This window comes from Sander vitreus, chromosome 3, assembly GCF_031162955.1.
Source record: "Sander vitreus isolate 19-12246 chromosome 3, sanVit1, whole genome shotgun sequence".
Lineage (NCBI taxonomy): Eukaryota > Metazoa > Chordata > Actinopteri > Perciformes > Percidae > Sander > Sander vitreus.
The window spans coordinates 27,477,578-27,496,621 of NC_135857.1; the positions used below are offsets into that span (position 1 = coordinate 27,477,578).

Sequence of the window (19,044 nt, forward strand, 5' to 3'; positions counted from 1 at the left end):
CCGGTTTTCATTTTTGGGGCGACAATACAGATTAGCGCCGCCTGCTGTTATGGAGACGTATTACGTCTCGTCGCTTTGGTGTGTTCCAAGGCATTTTTTTACCAATTTGGGGAGACTGATCAGCCCAACTGCATTTTCTGCCGACGTTTGGCCGTCGGCTCTGTGTGTCTGGGCCTTAAGAGAGGAGACAGGCTGGAGAAACCGACAGAAAGTGTCCAAAGTTTGGAATCTGTTCAAATGTAATTTAAACGACGATGAAACTACAAACCAAACAACTACCAAAATCAAAGACAAGAAAATACGTAGTGGTGACCACAATTTGATCTAAAGAGCCGACTTGTTGACTCTACCTTCGGAAAAACAGCTGATTATTGCGCACCATTTTCTCTCACTCTTCACGGAAAACAGCTGATCAACGATCTACTAGCATAAGTGTAACAGAGCTGTGTAGCATTGTAATCGAATATATAAACGAAAATAGGTTGAGTTTAACTAATATTTACATATTGGCCTATATACAGATCAGTCTCAGGTTGAAACTTGTAGTTCTGAAAGTTAAGTTGCACAACTTAAGGTAATGTTTATGTATGTGTAATGTATGCCTAAGTTTGAGGTTGTTATTGCATTTCAGAAAATGTTTTCTTTAAAAACAATGTAATATGGCACTTAAATGCACTTAATATGTTAATAAGCAATGTAGGCAATACAAATGTTGCTTTTTCCGAAAATTAAACCAAACTATTGTATATTATTGCTCTTCAATAAAACAGAAGTATTTCTTATCCCCTTTAATCAATGGAATAATCAGTAGAATACTCGAATACTAAAATACTTGATTACTAAAATAATCAATAGCTGCCGCCCTACTTTATTTGTCTCTCTCTCCTAACATTATTTCCATCCCATTCCTCTTCCCACATTGTCCTGTGGCCTCTCTTTTGTCTTTCCCACTATCATCTACATATTTTCTCTGTCCTCTCAATCACTGCCTCCTCTCTAGCCCTATTACACCAACAGGGCCAGCCTGCCTCCCAACAGTGGGCCTCGGGGTGTCCCTCCCAGCAGCGGCCCTCGGCCGGTGACGCCCACCCACGTCTACCAGCCGGGCCCTGGCTCCCAAATGATGATGATCCCTGGGCAGCAATTGCCCTTCCCCAGCTCGCCACAGGGACCCGCCTACTTTATACCGGGACAGGTAGGGGGCACAGACTGGGGAGTGTTCAAGTACCTGCCAAATTTTGTTTTTTAGCAGAGCCAGATGGTATATGGACAGCTAACATGACACACCCCACCAAATCTTTCCTCATATAATCTCTGTAATATAGAACTTGTGTTGTGTTTGTCTTGTTTTGAAAAAAAATCTGTAAACGTATTCAAAAACATTGATTAGTACCTTTTTTTTTTTTTTTAAATTGCCTAAATCTGTAAGGTGAAGAGAAGGAAAAGCATCTTGTTGTGCAGGCCTACGTTTTTACTCACGATTTATATTGCTCTTATGACTATCTAATGATATTGTTCCGTCTTTCCTGCTCCCTCTTCTTTGTTTCCTTAGTACCGGTCAGCAACCTACGTGGCCACGCCCCAGCAATACCCAGTCCCACCAGGCACCCCAGGCTTCTACCCAGGCACGAGCCCCGCTGAATATGGTACTTATGGTAAGAGGCTCTACCTGGGGCCTCACCTGAGCCACTCAACACAGAGACACTTAGCAAGGTTGTTTGTGACTGCATTGCTCTGGAAATCCGGGCTAAATACAGTAGCACTACATATGTTTGCTGTTGATCCAATGTGTTGTCACACCCTCTAGAGGTGGTTGTGTGTCATTACATCACAATAAATGATGACGCCCTAAAAACAAACTTGCTGACCCTCCACCAACAGGCATCTGAACTATGTGTTGTCTTTGTGTAAACTGTAGCTCATCAGCAGTAGAATGGGCTGGCCTGAATACAGGACTGCAAACACACAATTCTTTCTATCAGGCTTTCCATGTCCTGCCCTTCGCACAGTGTATGTGCACTGTATGATGGTCATTGTACTTGAATACAAAAAATTCAACTACAAAAACTCTATTACTATGTAACTATAACTATTGTATTGGGCTCAAATAACCAACTTTTGTCATCAGCGTCCCACAACTGTCCCGACATCTACTCTCTACTGTCCCATACTTAACAACCAATCTCCTAAATCAAAGTTCTTTTTTTTAATTTCATTTTGCATAATAAATATTGTTTATTATGAACTATTTATTATAAGCTATGCAAGTAAAGGCTGCTGTGTTTATTGGTGTGACTCTGACAGACTTGGTGCTAATTTAGTGGATTTCTATTTGTTGTCCAAATAAGTTACTCTTCACAATAGCAAGCTACTGGTTGTATGAGCGAGCTGTGTTGGTATTTATGCTAGCTATTTGTATGACTGTGTGTGTCACATTGGTCATTCTGCAAATCACATGGCAATGTCGTCACATGAGGTTGGTACATGACCCTAAATAACTGGTCATGTGACAGTGGAACATGGCTCTCAAACTCTGCTCTCTTATGGGCTTGACCACTATATTGGCTTTGAAAGTGCAGAGGTGCCAAGGGCTGTTTCAGGTTTCCACCATGTCACAAAGACATGAAAGTTATACAGAAATACTATATATCTGGAAATGATTAGGCCTTTTGCCTTTAGGCCACCATAACATTCTGGTAACTGCATAGTAACAGTCCCAGAATATCATACCTCCACCCTCCTCTGGTCCTCTAATTGGTGCAGTCTGTCTGACCATTGAGTCCTTTTCTAGCAGTCAGGTAAAAACACACACACACACACACACACGCATTCACTGTGCTGACGGAGTATGGTGACTATTTTTAAGACTCCCACCCCCTAAGTTGAGTGATTTGCTTAACTCATGCCACATATACTGTATGTACATACTCACTGTCCACCCCTTTTGTAGTAGGTTGTGATGCCAGCATGGAGATCATTTATTCAGGGTGGAGAGATAGGGGAGTATTCAGGCAAATCAGAGCTGCTCCGAATGACACAACTAAATACTTTAGCCTGCCTGCCAGTACACTGTAGAGGGAGGGGGAGGGGGGGGGGAAAGGAAGGTGAAAAAAGTGAAAGGCAGGGAGGAATCAGGAAGGTCAGAGGGAGGAGCAAAATGGAGACATGCTGGAAGAGGGAGGGTGAGCATTAAAAGAAGTCATTCTGAGAGGGCACCTGTAAAGAGGACAGGAAGAAGTTAGAGAGGGGGTTTGAGGAGAAAGCCCCCTCTCCTTTTGCTGTCCATACGCAGTTTTGCATTCAGCATGGGGAATCGTGGGTCTCGAGAGCAGCAGGACTCTGAGGGTAGGTGTCGTCTAGAAAGTGCGTCTCTTTTCAGCCCCCCCCTCCCATTACTGTCTCAATCTCCTGCATGCTGTATGTAATATCTCAAGCGTATTGGGACAAGAGTATTGGGACACTTTCCAAAAAAAGTCTCATTCTGGCTTTTTGTTTTTGAGCAGGCTCATATTCTCACTCTCTCTCTCTCTGTCTGTCTTCCCTCCCTTTCCCTCTTGCGTGCTCTCTTCCCCCAGCCGGTAAAGGGTTTTGACTATATTTAGGCTGCTCTGCTCCTGGTCAACAATGCAGACTCAGTAATGTGAGTTAGACTGAAATGCATGCTGAGGGGGAGAGAGGCAGAGCAGGAGCTTGTTACCGTTGGGCTGCAAGAGAGGCCTCCGCAATCTGAGGATTTTTTTTTACCCCAGTCCTTTTGAAAGTGGGCTACAACTGGTTCTGAACTGTAGCTGAGGCCAGTTAAAAGGCCAGGTAATATTACTGAGTGGTTGGATGTCTTGTTTACATTATTGACTGAGTAGGCTAATGGAGGTTCTTTGAACTTGTGCAAACTTTTTTTTTTTTTTTTCATTGGCCATGTTGGCTGCGGCTTACTTGACAAGTTTGTGAACATAAGAAATATCTATTGCCTTAAGGAATAAGGGGCACTAATGCAAGGCTGGGCAGAGGGAGAGGCTGCTATGTCATGGTCTGAGGGCCTACCCATGCTGCCTTCTAGGTGCCATGTCTGCTTCTGTTAACTGTTGCCTTCAGATACAACATCAAGGGAGATTTTGAGGTGGCACAAAAGCATTAAAAGTCAGAGAAAAGACACAGATCTGAAACAATGTTGTCTGTTCAAGTGGTGGCAGAATTATTATGAGTGAGGACAAGTTGACAGTTGAAGCTTAGGGGTATCTTAAGATGCATTGCTCCACTGCAGCAATGTTTGGACATGGCAATAAGAAAAGAGCTTGGTGGAAATGAAGCCATTGGAGTTTGTGGTATTTTTTGGAAAACTTTAAATTACCATCACCTGATACTTTATTTCAGTCACCTGTTACGCCTAGTTCACACTATGACTTTAGCCGTGATTTACCACCCGCCGACAGTTTTTGAAGTTCCCCGACAAAAGCTCCAGATCAGAAGCAAATTGGCGTTGGCTCGAGTACTATGTATGTTCCGTGAACTGTTTGCTGGTGCCTCGCAGACACATTCCCGATATCTAGCAGGCTAGATATCTGGACCTGTTGGGGAGCTACAGCCAATTAGAGAGCAAGACACGGGTTAAGGGGAAACCTGGGGAATGGGTCACCTGCAACAATAGGAACTTTACTGTATGTGTTGCGTTTGCAACAGGGTCCAAAGTTTTTCTTCCAACTAGAGGAAACCGGCTATATATAGTGTAGATGTGCACCAACGACAACAACGCCTAACCCTTCTTTTCCTTTTTTGTTTTATCGCTGTAAAGTGCACCAACAACATGGACAACACTAGTTTCTGGCAGACATCCATTTTTGGAACCAAAAAAATCTAGTCTCGCACATGGTATTACGTCATGTCCCGTGTCACTTCTCATGTGTGTTTTCGTGACAGAACGTAGTTTGGAGACCAGACATACAGACATACTCATCGGCAATTCCTCCTGGTGAAAGATCTTGTAGTTTGTGAGCCAATGTCACCAGTCAGTCATGTAGTGTGAAAACCACAACTTCAAGACTCCTGATTATAAGACAGCAAGTTGTGTAGCAGGGATCTGATGACTTTGAAAATTGTGTAGTGTGAATTTAGCTTTACTCAGACTGCATGGAAACATGGGCTGAAAAATCACAAGTGTACAGCTGAAACTAGATGGTGCTAATTTAAGTTTTTTTCTTCTTCTTCTGACCGATAGCCAACGATCATTAACCGTCAACCGACAAGCAGGCAGTTGAGTCCCAGTTCACCCGTCCGAGAGGCTCGGACATTTCAGCGTTCAGTGTCCGCAGACCGCTGCAAAATCGTACCAGTTGCTCAACCACGTTGTTGGGTGCATTTGTGGACATATGCAGCCACTTTCCCAGTATGGAACAGCTTGCACGCCCGCGTAACCGGTGGCTAGAAGACTGCATTTGTCCGTCTTCACCGCATCAATTAGTTTAGCTAGGAGGTTGTCAGCTGTGTGTCTGCCTGGCATACTCTGTATAGAACGGGTGATTTTAACCTGCCAGTCCTCATCAATATAGTGGCATGTGTCACATAGTTGGCTGTTGTTAGCGCTGTTCAGTCGTTAGTGACAAGCTTTGCCCTAGCAAGTTAACTAGCAATTAAGAAATTGATTGTGTTGCCTACTTTTGCTTCATCATGCCAGAAACCTTTTTCCCCTTATTTTTTATTTTTTATTAAATATTCTTTTTAACAGTTTAACTGATCAGGCTTTTGACAGTTAAACAGTTAGCCATTAACATCCCTAGCTGAAACGATTGGTCGATAAATCAAAAATTACCATTTTTCACTGTCTTATGACATATAGACAAAACAGGAAAATAGTCTGCAGATTAGTCAATAATGAAAATGATAGGTAGTTGCAGTCCTTCACAGGTGGTCAAAGGTGCAGTAAGTGTGCTGCGTGAAGATTGTTAATATTTGAACTCAACTGCCAAACATACAACCCCTGCAGATAGCGAGCACTTCTGTCTGTGTCTCTGCTGATTAAACGAAATATGGCAGAATCGATGTTAGCTCATGTCAGGTTGTGGATTGGCAAACTGTTGCTACTGCTGTAAAGCCAGCCAGTTGGGAGCAGCCATCACAAACAATAGCAAACGACGAGGTTAAAACAGCTAACGGTGAAACAACGGAGCTAACGTTATTACTCACTTGTCCATAGGGATGAAAGCCCTCATCAGTTTTCATTCCTTTGAAAGCACAGAGGTTTCTGCAGCGCTGAAAAGCCTCACCGATGTTAACAAGGTTCTTTTTCTTTTCCCGGTCATACAACTTTTTTAATTTGCATTCTTCAGTCCTTTTTCTCTTTTGCCGTTTCTCTACCATCTCTTCCTGGCCGAGACGCTGCCTCCCCCCGCCCCATTCCTTGCTTGCTATGCGCTACCTACTGGAATGGTGTTTTGGTGGCTTTTGCACACCTTTGTTTGTTTTCCATTTACACAGGGAACACCAGATTTTTTTTCAGCACACACAGAATATAGAGAGCTAGGTGACTGTGAGGAGATATTTGCTGAATTGAACAAAGTGTATTGGATTAACATGGTTTACTATACCTTTTTTTTATTTTATTTTTTTAAGTGTAGCAAAACAAAAAATTTAACTTGTATCTTACACTTTGCATTACACTATTGCAGAGCCTTGTTTTGTTGGAACAGGCTGTATGGCCAGATATTAATACCATAGTTTCACATTGTTAAAAGTATAAAAGTAAAGAACATGCTGGCATGGTTTGTGGTATTTCAATTATTAAATTATCTAATAAGTGACTTGGTGTGAATGCCCTTATATAGTTAAATGATCAGTGTCTTTTTGAAGTCCCCAACCTCTTCATTTGTTCACTTGTTTATTCCGTCATTAATCATAGTTGTGACAATGCTGCTATGCAGCTTTTGTAACTGCCTCAAAGTAGCCTAACAGGACTTTCAGAACATTAGTGATGTAGACTTAAATGCCATTGTTTAAACACAAGCTTTGTGCTGTGAAGCGATTTTGTGTGTGTGTGTCCTGTGCGTCTGTGTGCAACAGACAGACGCATTTGTGTCAAGTTATGGCTATAGGATTAAGTCAGTATGTGTTGGTTTACATTCTTATCTCTGTCTGATCCACAGCAGGGGCCTACTACCCCGCCCAGCCTCAGTTCACCCCATCGGTGCAGGCGGCACCCGTTATTATGAACCCAGCCCCTCAACAGCAGCAACCACCACCTCAGCCTCCCCAACACATCCCCACCAAACGGGAACGTAAACAGGTACAGTTAGTATTCTACTACACAAAACACCTTCCACTTTAAATTGACCTTGACCTGGTTCAGGATTTACAGATTACCTTCTTGTCACATATTCTTTATTCTTCTTCGGATCCACAATAGCTTCCGCAACAGCGGTTGCTAATCTTCCTGGGGTCCACATAAATACATGATACAAACACTGACAGCACACAGACATTACGACATACATACACACATTGATTGACTCTGTCAGTCTATCCCCAAATTACATATCTGAAAGTCAGACTTAAAACAATGCAGAGTTCTCAAACACGCTAATTAGTTAATATCCTAAACAAAACAACGTACCAGGTGGCATTCTTCCTATTGTACTTATTGTCTCACCACACTTCCAAGTACTAACATTTTATTAGCAGAATAAACCACTCTTAGACCTAGAATGGGCCTTTTTTTATGTTGTTAACATTGTGGAAACATAATAGGGAACACAGACTTTAAGGAACTGTTTACCTAAAATGGAAACTTTTGTTATCAGCCCTGTTTGGACAAGATCTGTTTATCAGTGTAGGTCAGGTACTTTAACTGACCGTATTATTTAATGTTAATTCTATCTGAACACATCATCAACTTTAACTTCTAAGTAACATATACTCAAAAATGGGACATATCCACCTATGGACAAAGATCTAGACTAGGGAGGACATAAATGCAGCAAGCCTCTTCTACAAGATCACTGAGGGAAAACCACAGTTTTGTGTGGGGAAAATCTCAAGGTAAATAATTGGACTTCCACATGCACAATATGATAGATCCTGTATGTATTATGCTCTACAAGCTGTTTTGAGTAATCTCAGCCATCTCCAAATACAGACAGTTTATCAAATGTCCAACTAGAGAGGAGAATATTTTTGGATCATTTTGAAACCGGTAGCGGCAGATGGCTGCCCACCAAGAGCCTAGGTCTGTCTAAGGTTTCTGCCCAAAAGGAAGTTTTTTTTCACCACTGTTGCACCAAATGCATGCTCTTTATAAATTATAGTGTGGTCTAGACCTACTCTATCTGTAAAGGGTCTTGAGAAGAGTGAACTCTTGTTACGATTTGATACTATAAATAAATTGAATTAAATGGCTTGATCATATTTACTGACACAGACAAATAGAACAGAAAATGGAACAGAATGTCTTATTTTATCAGTAATTATGATCAAACAAATGCTATGATAGAGAAACTGTAAAACATCATTAGATAATATATGTATATCTTTACATATCTAACCCTATAACATATACAACAGAATAGAAATAGCCAAAAACTGAAAACATGTCATTTCATTGAGTGACATGACATTTTATGCTACTTTACTGCAATTTATATGGAAGGACAACATAAACAAACCATGTGGTCCAGGGGTAACTGCAGGCCTCTTCCTCCCTGTCATCTTTATCTGCCTCCTCCTGATCACTCCCTGCCTCTGTCCCTCTCTCTGAATCTGCAGCCTCCTCTTCATCCCTCACCGTCAATTCTTCCTTTCCCTTTTCTCTTTCACTTATTTCTACATCTCCTTCTGTGGTCTTCTCCTGCTCTGACCCGCCTGGTCTCTCCAGTTTACTGCTTTCTCCTTCTTCATTTCCCTCCTTTTCTTCTTCCTGTGCACTACTCAGAATTTTGCTGGCAGTTCCCCCACTTTTAGGCTTCAGCTAATATCTGCAGCTACTGCAAAAGTCAAGATGTGAAAAGCTCTGGTTATCCTTCTTGAATTTCCCCTTGGGGATCAATACAGTATCTATCTGTATTACATTACACTGTAGGGCCCTGTAGCTAATAAGTAGCCTAACAAACATAAAATCAGAAGAGATTTATTACATGCACAGAACAGTTATGTTTAGACTAGCCTTCTTAATCCCATTTTATTTGTTGTTTTCCCAGTTTGACAGTAAAGGATGTCACCTGGTTTAATTTGTGCAGCCTTATTGCTGTAATATGTGAGAGGAAGTGGATTTTATAGTACTCCTTAACTAATCGCATACAAATGATCGGTCTCAGCAAGCACTGTGTAGTGTGTTGTAACGTAACGCCACCAAAACGGCGACCCTCTGTAAACGTTATGAATTCAAACATGCCAGTTTGTAACATTTTGTATTATGCTGTTCTTGTCTTTACTAAAATCAAAACTAATCAAAGGGCAGAGTGCTCTTACAAATCACAAGGGAGCAATTTGACTTTTGGCTAACGTAATAGACGCACTGTTGTTGATGCTGACTCACCTTTAGCATACATTACATTTATTACAAATTTAACTTTAAAATAAACGTGTGTTTAAACTTCACCTGGGGTGGGGCGCAGCTCAGTCGCTCCAGTCTTTGGCGGGTTGCAGGGCCACCACCAAAGTTAGGGGGGCAGCTGGGGGCCCCCCCCGTAGATCCGCTCCTGACCATCACGCTCCAGGCTGAGTTATAAAAATGCTGGTTAACAGCTAAACTCAAACAACTATGGTTGCAAAAAGAGGTGGTGTTCAGGAGTGGGGACAAGGACAAGTTTAAAGAGGCTATATACAGGTTTTTCAGGTGGTGAGAGATGCTAGAGACTGTATTCTGAGAAAGTCCGACAACAGTTCTCGTCGAATGACTCTGCTTTTGTCTGGAAGGGACTCAAACAGATGCAGACAACTGCCAACCAAAAGCCCTTCACTCCTCTAACGACTTGTGCCTGGCAAACAAACTTAATGAGTTCTAATATCAATTTGAATGGCCCATGGACAATGGTCCTGTTCAGACCTGGCATTAACATGCATCTTGGGGGATCTGATCACAAGTGGACAGCTCTGACAAGTATGTCAGTTTACACCTGGCATTAGAATACGTCTCCATGTGTCTTGAGTGACCACTCGGTCACTCAAGACACATAGTTGGATCTCAGTTTCCCACTCTATATGCGAATAAACAAGTACATCATTTGCATTTGCAAAGACCCAATGCATTGTTGTTTTTAACAGGCTGGGGGGAAGCAGTAGTAATATTGTACATATTTGTAAATTCGGGTACATTTTATGAAACAAAAAATAAAAGGTTATTGTCTACCCGTGGTCCCTGGAGACCTCCATGCTGCTGACACCACTGCCTTTGCCAGGCGCGCCTGCACACAGTGCTTCAGAGAGCCGGGGATGAGAACAGACGGGCGGGCAGGTGTCAGATCTGTGAGCACTGCGGCTCCACATCCCGATCGCTACTGCGCAGACTCGGGCTCCAAATGATGTCACCAGCACAAGATGGCAGTGCCCATATCTGGTATATTTTGGCTTCATTTTTGTACAGTGGGAGGAAGTGAAGATGTGTGTTCCATCTTTATATGCTGCAGCCATCTTGGTTGCGCTCCTCTGTACAGTCATGGTCTCGAACACACCCGGTTGATTGGCCCGGCACGTCTCAGGACGCTGCAAATCTGTCCAAAGCAGAGGGCTACCTGTTTCCAGGCAAATCAAGGGCTCCACAGTGTTTTTTTTTTTTTTTTCTAGAGTCACTTTGGCAATGTCTCTTTTGAATTTACCTTTTCAATGTAAAAGTAGTTTTTTTTTAACAACTCCCTTGCAGTAATAACCAATATTACTGTTTTTTTTCCATAGTAATTCAATGACCTGATGGTTTTGAGATAATGCAGCTAGTCAGGGGTGTTGCAATCTCTCCGAATATGATTCTAAAATCATTAAGTCTGGACGTAGAGTTCAGTTTACTGATTGAAGCAGATAGTGGGGAACTCGACCTTAACGTGGTGTGCTGTAAGAGTAAGCTGCTGTACGACATATTCCTCAGTTCCACAGTATGTCTAGTGTTTCCTTTGCTCTCTAAGATGGCCCTCGTCTGGTATGTGGTAGCTCTCTGTGAACTGTAGCCCCAGTTTGTGCCTCTCATGTAATCATCATCTTTACATTTGACACTGATGCTGTTTACATTTACAAATAATTATGTTTAGACATTTCCAGATTTCTCAGACTCTTCTGTCCAGATAAACTTCTGTCGTCTTTTTTTAACCTTTTACACAGTGCAACTCTTTTCATTCCACTGAAGATTTCAGGCAATTTTCAAATTTTGTATTTTTGGATGTTCTTATTATACCCTAATCATCTATGCAAAATTCTCAAATGTAAAAATTCACAACATGAGTGGCACAAAATTGAGCTATTTGAACATGCTTATCTAATTCTAGTTTATCTACCTAATTTGCATAGTTTTTCCTTCATTGCCCTGTTCATCAACTGTCAGTGTGTCTTTAAACTAGTTTTGGCTAGCTCTGAGCTTTTGCCACAGTTTGTATGCGTTTGTAGTCAGGTTTTGGCCTGCTCTTTTTTACTTTATGGAGGCTAGAATGTAACCTTTCTGTTTGTCTTCATCTGATTAAACTTCCCAAATGTATCCTCCGTTAGAGAAATAAGATGACATAATTTGTAGTTTCTATTTAGAATCCTTCATATATTTAGGCTTAGCATAGTGTCAATCCCTTAATCATTTACCAGTATTATCAGGAAAATGCTATTAGTGTTCAATGCTGGGACTCTGTTCTCCTGCCACAAGACTTACATGATGTCTGGTCCCTCTCGCTGGGGGACTTGGCTGCTTATCAGTGACTGTGGTTGCCTTGGGTGGACTTTGGCCCATTCCCATAGGCAGTGTTATGCTATAACACTGGCTCTAAGACCCTGTGCACAATCACTGTCGCTGTCACACGCACATCCACACAAAATGTAAAATGCCCATATTAGACTCAAGATGACAGACAAGGAGTGACTGGAGGAATTGCAGCACACATCTGCTTGAGTGAGTGATGTAAGTGCTTCAGCCATAAGACTAGGCAAAGGCATTTGTGTGTGCAAAAATACACACCACCACTTTTGCATTCTTGGTTTTTGGGAATGATGCACTTTGAGAAAGTAGGTAGAGATTTTGTGACACGTCAACAGGACACAGGGCTCTAGCGTGGGCAATCTGTGACCTTTATTTACAGGACAGTGCAGCTGCCCTAAGGTACTCAACCTTTACAGTATGTAGTTGCATGTAAGTCGTATAGAGAAAGAGAGGGTGAGTGTGTGTTTGAACTGTCTGGATTTTAAAATAAGTATTTTCCAGCCTATTGAAATCATCTTTTTAACTGCCACCGATGACCCAATTTTGGCCCTTTTAGTAACTGGTTACATGCAAAAGTTTTAGCTTTGCAAATTGCCCTTTTTTTCTACTTTTTTGCTCTCCCTCTTGCTGTGTCAAAGAGAAAAACCAGAGGGGAGTGGGGGTGAAGGACGTGTAAGCACATAGCTCAGCTCCACGTGGCCACCGGTCTCCTCCACCTTCTGTGCCGGAAGGGCTAACCAACCAGCCTTCCTCTGCTGCTGTGGCACTACACTCCTCCTCCTCCTGTGCTGGTTTCCTCTCCTCTCAGAAGGGGTGAGCCTGAAAAAAAATCTGAAGAGCAACTTGAGTGTGCAGGATGACAGAGCAGACAGAGAGAATGAAGGAAAAAAAAAAAAAGGGGAGTTCCTTCTGCTCGCTGCAGCTCATTTGATAACGATAACTTTTCTTTTCCTAGAAACCCTTCCATTCCCCCCTACTTTGCCCCTCCTTCACTCTCCGGCCCCTTTAACTGTCTGTGTGGGAGGGGTTGTGTGGGAGGGGTTGTGCATTCCAATACCATAGCTTTACAAGCCCACTCGCTTTATCCTTTTTTTTTTTTTTCCTCCTCCCTGTTCTGTTCAGCATATGAGAAAGGGGGATTCAGTTTGTTAGCTAGCTTACTCACAGTCAGGCCCAGCCCTGCTCTGTCCTGTTCTGCTGGCCTGTAGAACTCTATCACAGCCTGAATGTGTATGAGTTCAGTTGAGATAAAACTCGACTGGCTACGTCCACCCGCCATCCTGCTTGTGGGGTTTAAAGTCCAGCCACGAGTCTGTTGGAACAGCTACTCCAGCCCGAGGATGAGAGAGGCCCGCTACGGTTTGTAAGGCTTCCGAGAGTGGAATTAAACCAGTGAAAGGTCAGTGGCGACAAGCAAATATTGTTGTTCTTAAAGTCCAAAGTAGGCCGAAGAGCAGCAGAACTGTAGCAGCTCACTGTTAACTTTTACAGTTTAATCCTTGTTCAGGGACTGTGTTCGTCACTTTGTTTAGCAGCACTGTGGCTCATACCAGTTTCATGACAGCTCTGACTTCCTAGAGTAAGTATGTAGAGTGTCAGTGAGAATGAGAAAAGAGAGAGTGCTGAATAGAAAGCATGTGTTTGTAATGTATGGGCACTCCTTATGAGTGAGTGATCTGATTTTTTTTTCATGCAGTTTTCCCCCCCTCTGCCTGAGTGTTGTGTGTGTGTGTGTGTACACAGGAAACCCTTCGGTTGTCTGCCTGCCCTGATCGTGCTTTGCCTTCATGAGATACAGGCATTTTCACAATAACTTAAATCAGCAGTGGAATTTGTTTGACGATTTGCATCAAGTTGGTCAACTTGATTGTCGCTCAGTTGAACATTATTCCTGGTGTCTAACTGGCAGAAGCACATTCAGCTGTGCAGCAGAGGAATTTGCATGGTGGTTAGTGTTCGGATTTTGTGTGCCTCAGTGTTCACAATGTGAGAAATGTAGCTTTCATTGAATCAGAGGCAGCTAGCGATTCATAGAGAAAGGGCTGACAACTATAGGCATTGCATCATGGGATGGCAACTCTTTTTAATGCTGTCGTCCTCAACTTAAACATTGTAACACTTTGCCTTTCTCCTTATCTTCTGCATTTATGGTAGGAAAGCTAGTCCTCAAGTGCTTATCCACACATACAGATTATTCTTTTCTAGTCTTTCCTTTCTGTAATAATTTGTGCTCTCACACTGACAGTGGATCTCTTCCCTCTCCATCCATAGATCAGAATAAGAGACCCTAACCAAGGTGGTCGAGACATTACAGAGGAGATTATGTCAGGGGGCCGCAGTGGCTCTACCCCAACCCCACCACAGGTGAGCTACAATAGTAGTAGTGAGCATCAGAGGTTTAGTTACACTGATAAAATTCAGTTTAAACGCTCATTGATAAAATTAATCAGGGTTGGTGTAGTTCACCAAACTGCTTTTAGTTCATGTTGGTATCAAATTTATTTGGATCACCATTTTTTTTTAATACTTTTATATACTAGATACTGTTTACTCTCTGTGGCTGTTACCTGGCAACACCTCCTCTTCTCTGGGGTCTTATATTTTCTACTGTGTAAATGTCAGCTTAGTGTATTAAAAGATTTAAATGGAATTGGAATGGAATGCTCTGTCCACATGCTACTTCTTTATGGGGAATGCTGCAGATTGCCAACTGATCTATGATGTGCTCTTAGTTCTGACGTGTGGCTAATATATCCACCAAGGGAATGACGTGAAACTATTTTTTTTTTTCCACCTAGTCAAGTGGAAAATGAGTGTTGTCCTCACCGCTAAGATCATACCTTACTTTCTGGAGTGTGTATGTTTCCCAACAGACAGCCATATCGGGATCAGAAAGTACAGCTTTTGTCCAGGCCAACGGTGAGAGTGTCACAGCTGCTGCTACACCAGCACTGGTTAGACCAGGTGAGTGCCACATGCACAGGGCCTCGAACACAGTCACACAAAGATATATGTACAATTTTCAAATGATCAGTTTAATATTGTTCCTAATTTTCAAGGTATGTGTATTGGTACTTCTGATATAGTTAATACAGTTATTATTTTATTATTTGCAGTAGCAGGTTATGTTGTGCTGCATAAGTACTTTAAGATAAGTACAGAATAAAAATGTTTCTATTTGCATTTTCAAGACTGTCATTAGCTTTCATTTAATATAGGTCTTAAATTCAACTTGAGCAGCAGTGTTCTCAAAGCATTTTACTTACTCTGTAAAAAATGACACATTTTCCTAGCTAATGGTTTCCTCTTAAGATCATTATCTTGTTAAGAGCAAGTTTTACTGAGGTATGGAGCTTTAAGCAAAGAAAAAGGTTGGTGTTGTTGAGCTCATGTTTCATGAATTTGCCTTCGGTTATCAAGGGAAAAAGAATAATTAATAAAACAAGCCAACATTTTGTGAGCTTACATGTTGCAATAGTTTAACTGTGTGAATATAAGGGCATTACAAATTGCAGCCTGAAGGGACAAAAACTGTGACCAAGTGATATTAAATAGCAGCCTCTGAATAATTGGGGACTCTGTAATGTGTCTCGAGATAACGACTGTAATGATTGACACTATAAACTAAATTCAATTAAAATTAAATGATTTGGACACTAGAATGTATATTTTATCCACATATGTGTTTATTGACAGCAATACATGTTTTGGTTGACAAATGTTTCGAGCTATTATTTGAACTGGGTTTTCATCTGTAGAAGCAACTATATCATGTAGTTCAGTGATAGCTATGAAGGCAGCTTGTTTAGAGGGAATTAATAATTGGACAATGTGGCACCTTAAGAGAGCTTGTTGGTTTGGTTATTCTACAAAGTCACTTCAGTTAGAAACTCTAATCTTAATTCTAGCTGTCAATGAAACTTACTTTGTAAAGCGAAGTGTCATACATCTTTTAAAGTAACTGACCTGATTAGAGGCGGACTGGACTGATCCGTTTTAGGGGAATGTAATACATTGTGATTGAAATCAGATTGTTGTCAGGAAGGTTTGAACTAAGCATGTGGTTGGGGAACGTATGAGGGTGTGAGTCACAAACACAATACGTATATATCAAAAAAATGACTCATACTTCGGAGTCTAAGAGTAAGGAGTGTCACATAATATTTTGTTTCTATTAAATCAGCATGTTTGAAGCTACAGTACCCATTAGATGATTAGTGCATGTGATTCCATGTCTCTAAAGTCTCCACAAACCAACAACCTTTGATGTTGTGGTGATCCATAAATTGAGTTTTGATATTAAGTGTGAATTGAGAAAACATAATTGAGCTCATGATTTGAGCAGTGTTTTTTATATATATATATATATATATATATATATAGATAGACACACACACACACACACAGTCCAAGTCCGGATCAGGCCGAATTTTTCTGCCCAGCCCGCGTCCGACAGATTCGTGACCGAACCTGGCCCGAGCCCGACGGGCATTAAGAAATTTGTGTCCGAGCCCGACCCAGTTAAAATCTCATTTTTTTTTCTCCTACTAATGACACGTGTTTGTTCGTGTGGAAAGCTTTTATTAAGCAACTATAGGAAGGCATTCGGAAATGTCAACAGATAAGCGCATCAGCACACACAGGGCAACAAGCATACGTTAATAAGCTGTTTTAATTTAAAATGTTCAATGTGCTAACCTTTCCTGATTGCTTCGTTTCCGACCGTGATCAGAAAACCAGGGGAGACTCGTTACCTCCAGGGCCGACCGTTATATAACGTTAGGGTCATATCCCGTTTCTGGTGAGGAAATGAATTTACTTGGCTTTCGGTCTGGGGTTTATCTCGGACACCGCACACACTGTGTTGGCTACAAAACATAAACTTATTCCATCAACTCTGCTCCGGTCGCATCTACATGTCTGCTTCCTCTTTCTCTATCTCTCTTCTGCCCACTTTACACACGCACTGAGCTCTCTTAAAGGAGCCGCAGCACCATTTTACCGTGTGACGGAGCCCGACCCGAACCCGACCATAATTTCTAAATATCTGTCTGAACCCGGTTCGGGTATTCATGCCTTAATACATACATACAGTAATAATAGTGCTTTTCAGAAGTCTAACAAAACATTTTCTGGACCCTCCAGATGACAGAGGGAAACCTACGCCCCATCCTTTGTCAAAGACCCCTGAACTTGCTAAGGGTGACCTCATCGCGACAGAGGCAACCTCCTCTGACACGAACACTAAGCCACCTGCACCCCCTCTACTATCAGAAGCAGAGGATATCCCTCTCAAAACTCTTCCTACTCCTGCACCCTGTGCTCCTGTTGCAGATGTGATGGATGCTCCCCCACCTCCCAGGAAACCCACCCCACCCCCCCAGTCAGCGCCTGAGGTGCCCGCCTACCCTGCACCCCTCCCTGACCCTGTTCCCACCTCTGCTGCACAAGACAAAACCGACAAGAAAATCACAGAGGCAAAGGAGAAGGAGGTGGTGAAAGAGAAGGAGGCTAAAGCAGAGGAGGCAGCTGCACCTCCCTCCACTAACGGTGTCGCAGAGGTGGAGCCAGAAAGCCTGACGGTCATGTTGCCACCCAGTCACCTGGAGACTCTGGAGTCTCCCATTGCACAGCCAGAGGAGCTACGCCTCCCCAACGGCCTGCCGCTGCCAGCCCCTCAAGACCCCGAGGTGCCTGCCACCAGCCCGACTGAGTGTGACGACAGCCCCATCGCTGAGCCTGACATCAGTGAGCAGTCTGTCATACAGACCTCCGCAGCGATCACTCAGGCAGCGCCTACACCTGTGTTCCAAGCCCCACCTGCCCCTGTTGATCAGCCTGCACCTGCACCTGCTGTCCAGGAGATTCTTGCTGAGCCAGCCGTCCAGGCCGCACCCGCCCAGCCTGAGGTACAAGACACGGTTCCTCCAGTCGCCCTGGATATCAAAGAAGATATCCCAGTGCCCCAGTCCACCGCCAAGGAAGAGAAGCCATCTCCTGCAGAGCCAGTTTCCATAGTTGACAATGACCGCACCCCAGAAACTGTGCCCACTCCTCCCCCTCCCACAGCAGAGGAGAGGGAGGACACCCCTTCTCCCCAGACAGTCACCCCTGCCCTTGTAGAAACTACTATGCAAGGTCAGTTGGTTACAACATGCTAAAATATTTAATAGTTTAGAATTGTAGTCTCTTCCATCATTAATAGAAAACCTTCCTCGGCAGGACTCTTCTGTCAGATATGTTTGAGTTGATCTGAGGCTGATTGTGTTTGTTTTCCTTTCTTTAGCCGCTGTGTCTGTGCCAAAGAAAAAGAGGAAGATGAAAGATCTAAACAAAAAGGAGGCAGTGGGAGACCTCCTGGATGCCTTTAAAGAGGTGTGTGTGCAATAATCCATTTTACTTTTCATGCCCTTACAACTGCTTTAATTAGCCTACTGCTACTCCATGCCTGTTGACAGAGGCAAATACACAGGCTTAAACCGTGACTTCATTAAGAGGCTGTTTCTGAATTTTAATGTGGCCCCCCAGGATGGTTTTATTTTACATATAACTTTTAAGATAGCAGTCTGACTGTCCTAACCCCTCTCCCATCTTTAAACCAGGAGCAAGTAGTGGCTGCGCCGGAGCCCGAGCCAGCCCCTGTCCCAGCACCAGAGACCAAGCCCCCTGCTGCTTCCCCTCCTGCCCCAGAGGAGGCGGACCTGACCTGGGAGGACAAGGAGGACAAAGAGGACAAGCAAGACGCTGAGAACATTAAGCCAGAATCTAAGCAGACCGACACCGACAAGAAGTACCAGTACAAAGAGGGTTGGTCTCTGAACCTTGATACCTTTCAGTGTGAACAATGATCTTATCTCACTTACATCCACGACTTAGCAATGTGTCAGTTGACTACATTTATGTTTGCTTTTTTGAAAACGAGGGAGTGGCATTTTACATTATGTGCCCCTGTTGATATGAGTGTTCAGTCGAAAATGATAGTTATGTTATGGCAAGGCATCATTTTTGAACAATAAGCACAAGAAGAAGATTGAACAAGAACATTTTTTAAATTGCAGGTGAATTCAGTTAATTGTAGGTCATGGCTCTTTGCCTTCTTGCAGCTTTGTTCTAGTATATGAACACAAAAACACAGTTAATTGAACATCTGCCTTCAAAATCAAAAGCATAAGATA

At 42.7% G+C, this 19,044-nt stretch overlaps 1 protein-coding gene across 2 annotated transcripts in view; it reads left to right on the top strand.

Moving 5' to 3' along the window:
* eif4g1b (eukaryotic translation initiation factor 4 gamma, 1b) overlaps positions 1-19,044 on the top strand; it is a 45,467-nt gene that overhangs the window by 11,173 nt on the left and 15,250 nt on the right. The window contains exons 7-14 of one of the 2 annotated variants that reach the window (XM_078246781.1): positions 1,001-1,195; positions 1,553-1,655; positions 7,134-7,273; positions 14,141-14,233; positions 14,743-14,833; positions 17,015-18,007; positions 18,156-18,244; positions 18,472-18,676. In XM_078246781.1, the coding sequence (XP_078102907.1) occupies positions 1,001-1,195; positions 1,553-1,655; positions 7,134-7,273; positions 14,141-14,233; positions 14,743-14,833; positions 17,015-18,007; positions 18,156-18,244; positions 18,472-18,676 (1,909 nt within the window). The remainder of the gene's footprint in view (positions 1-1,000; positions 1,196-1,552; positions 1,656-7,133; positions 7,274-14,140; positions 14,234-14,742; positions 14,834-17,014; positions 18,008-18,155; positions 18,245-18,471; positions 18,677-19,044) is intronic. The other variant, XM_078246782.1, reaches the window with a different exon arrangement.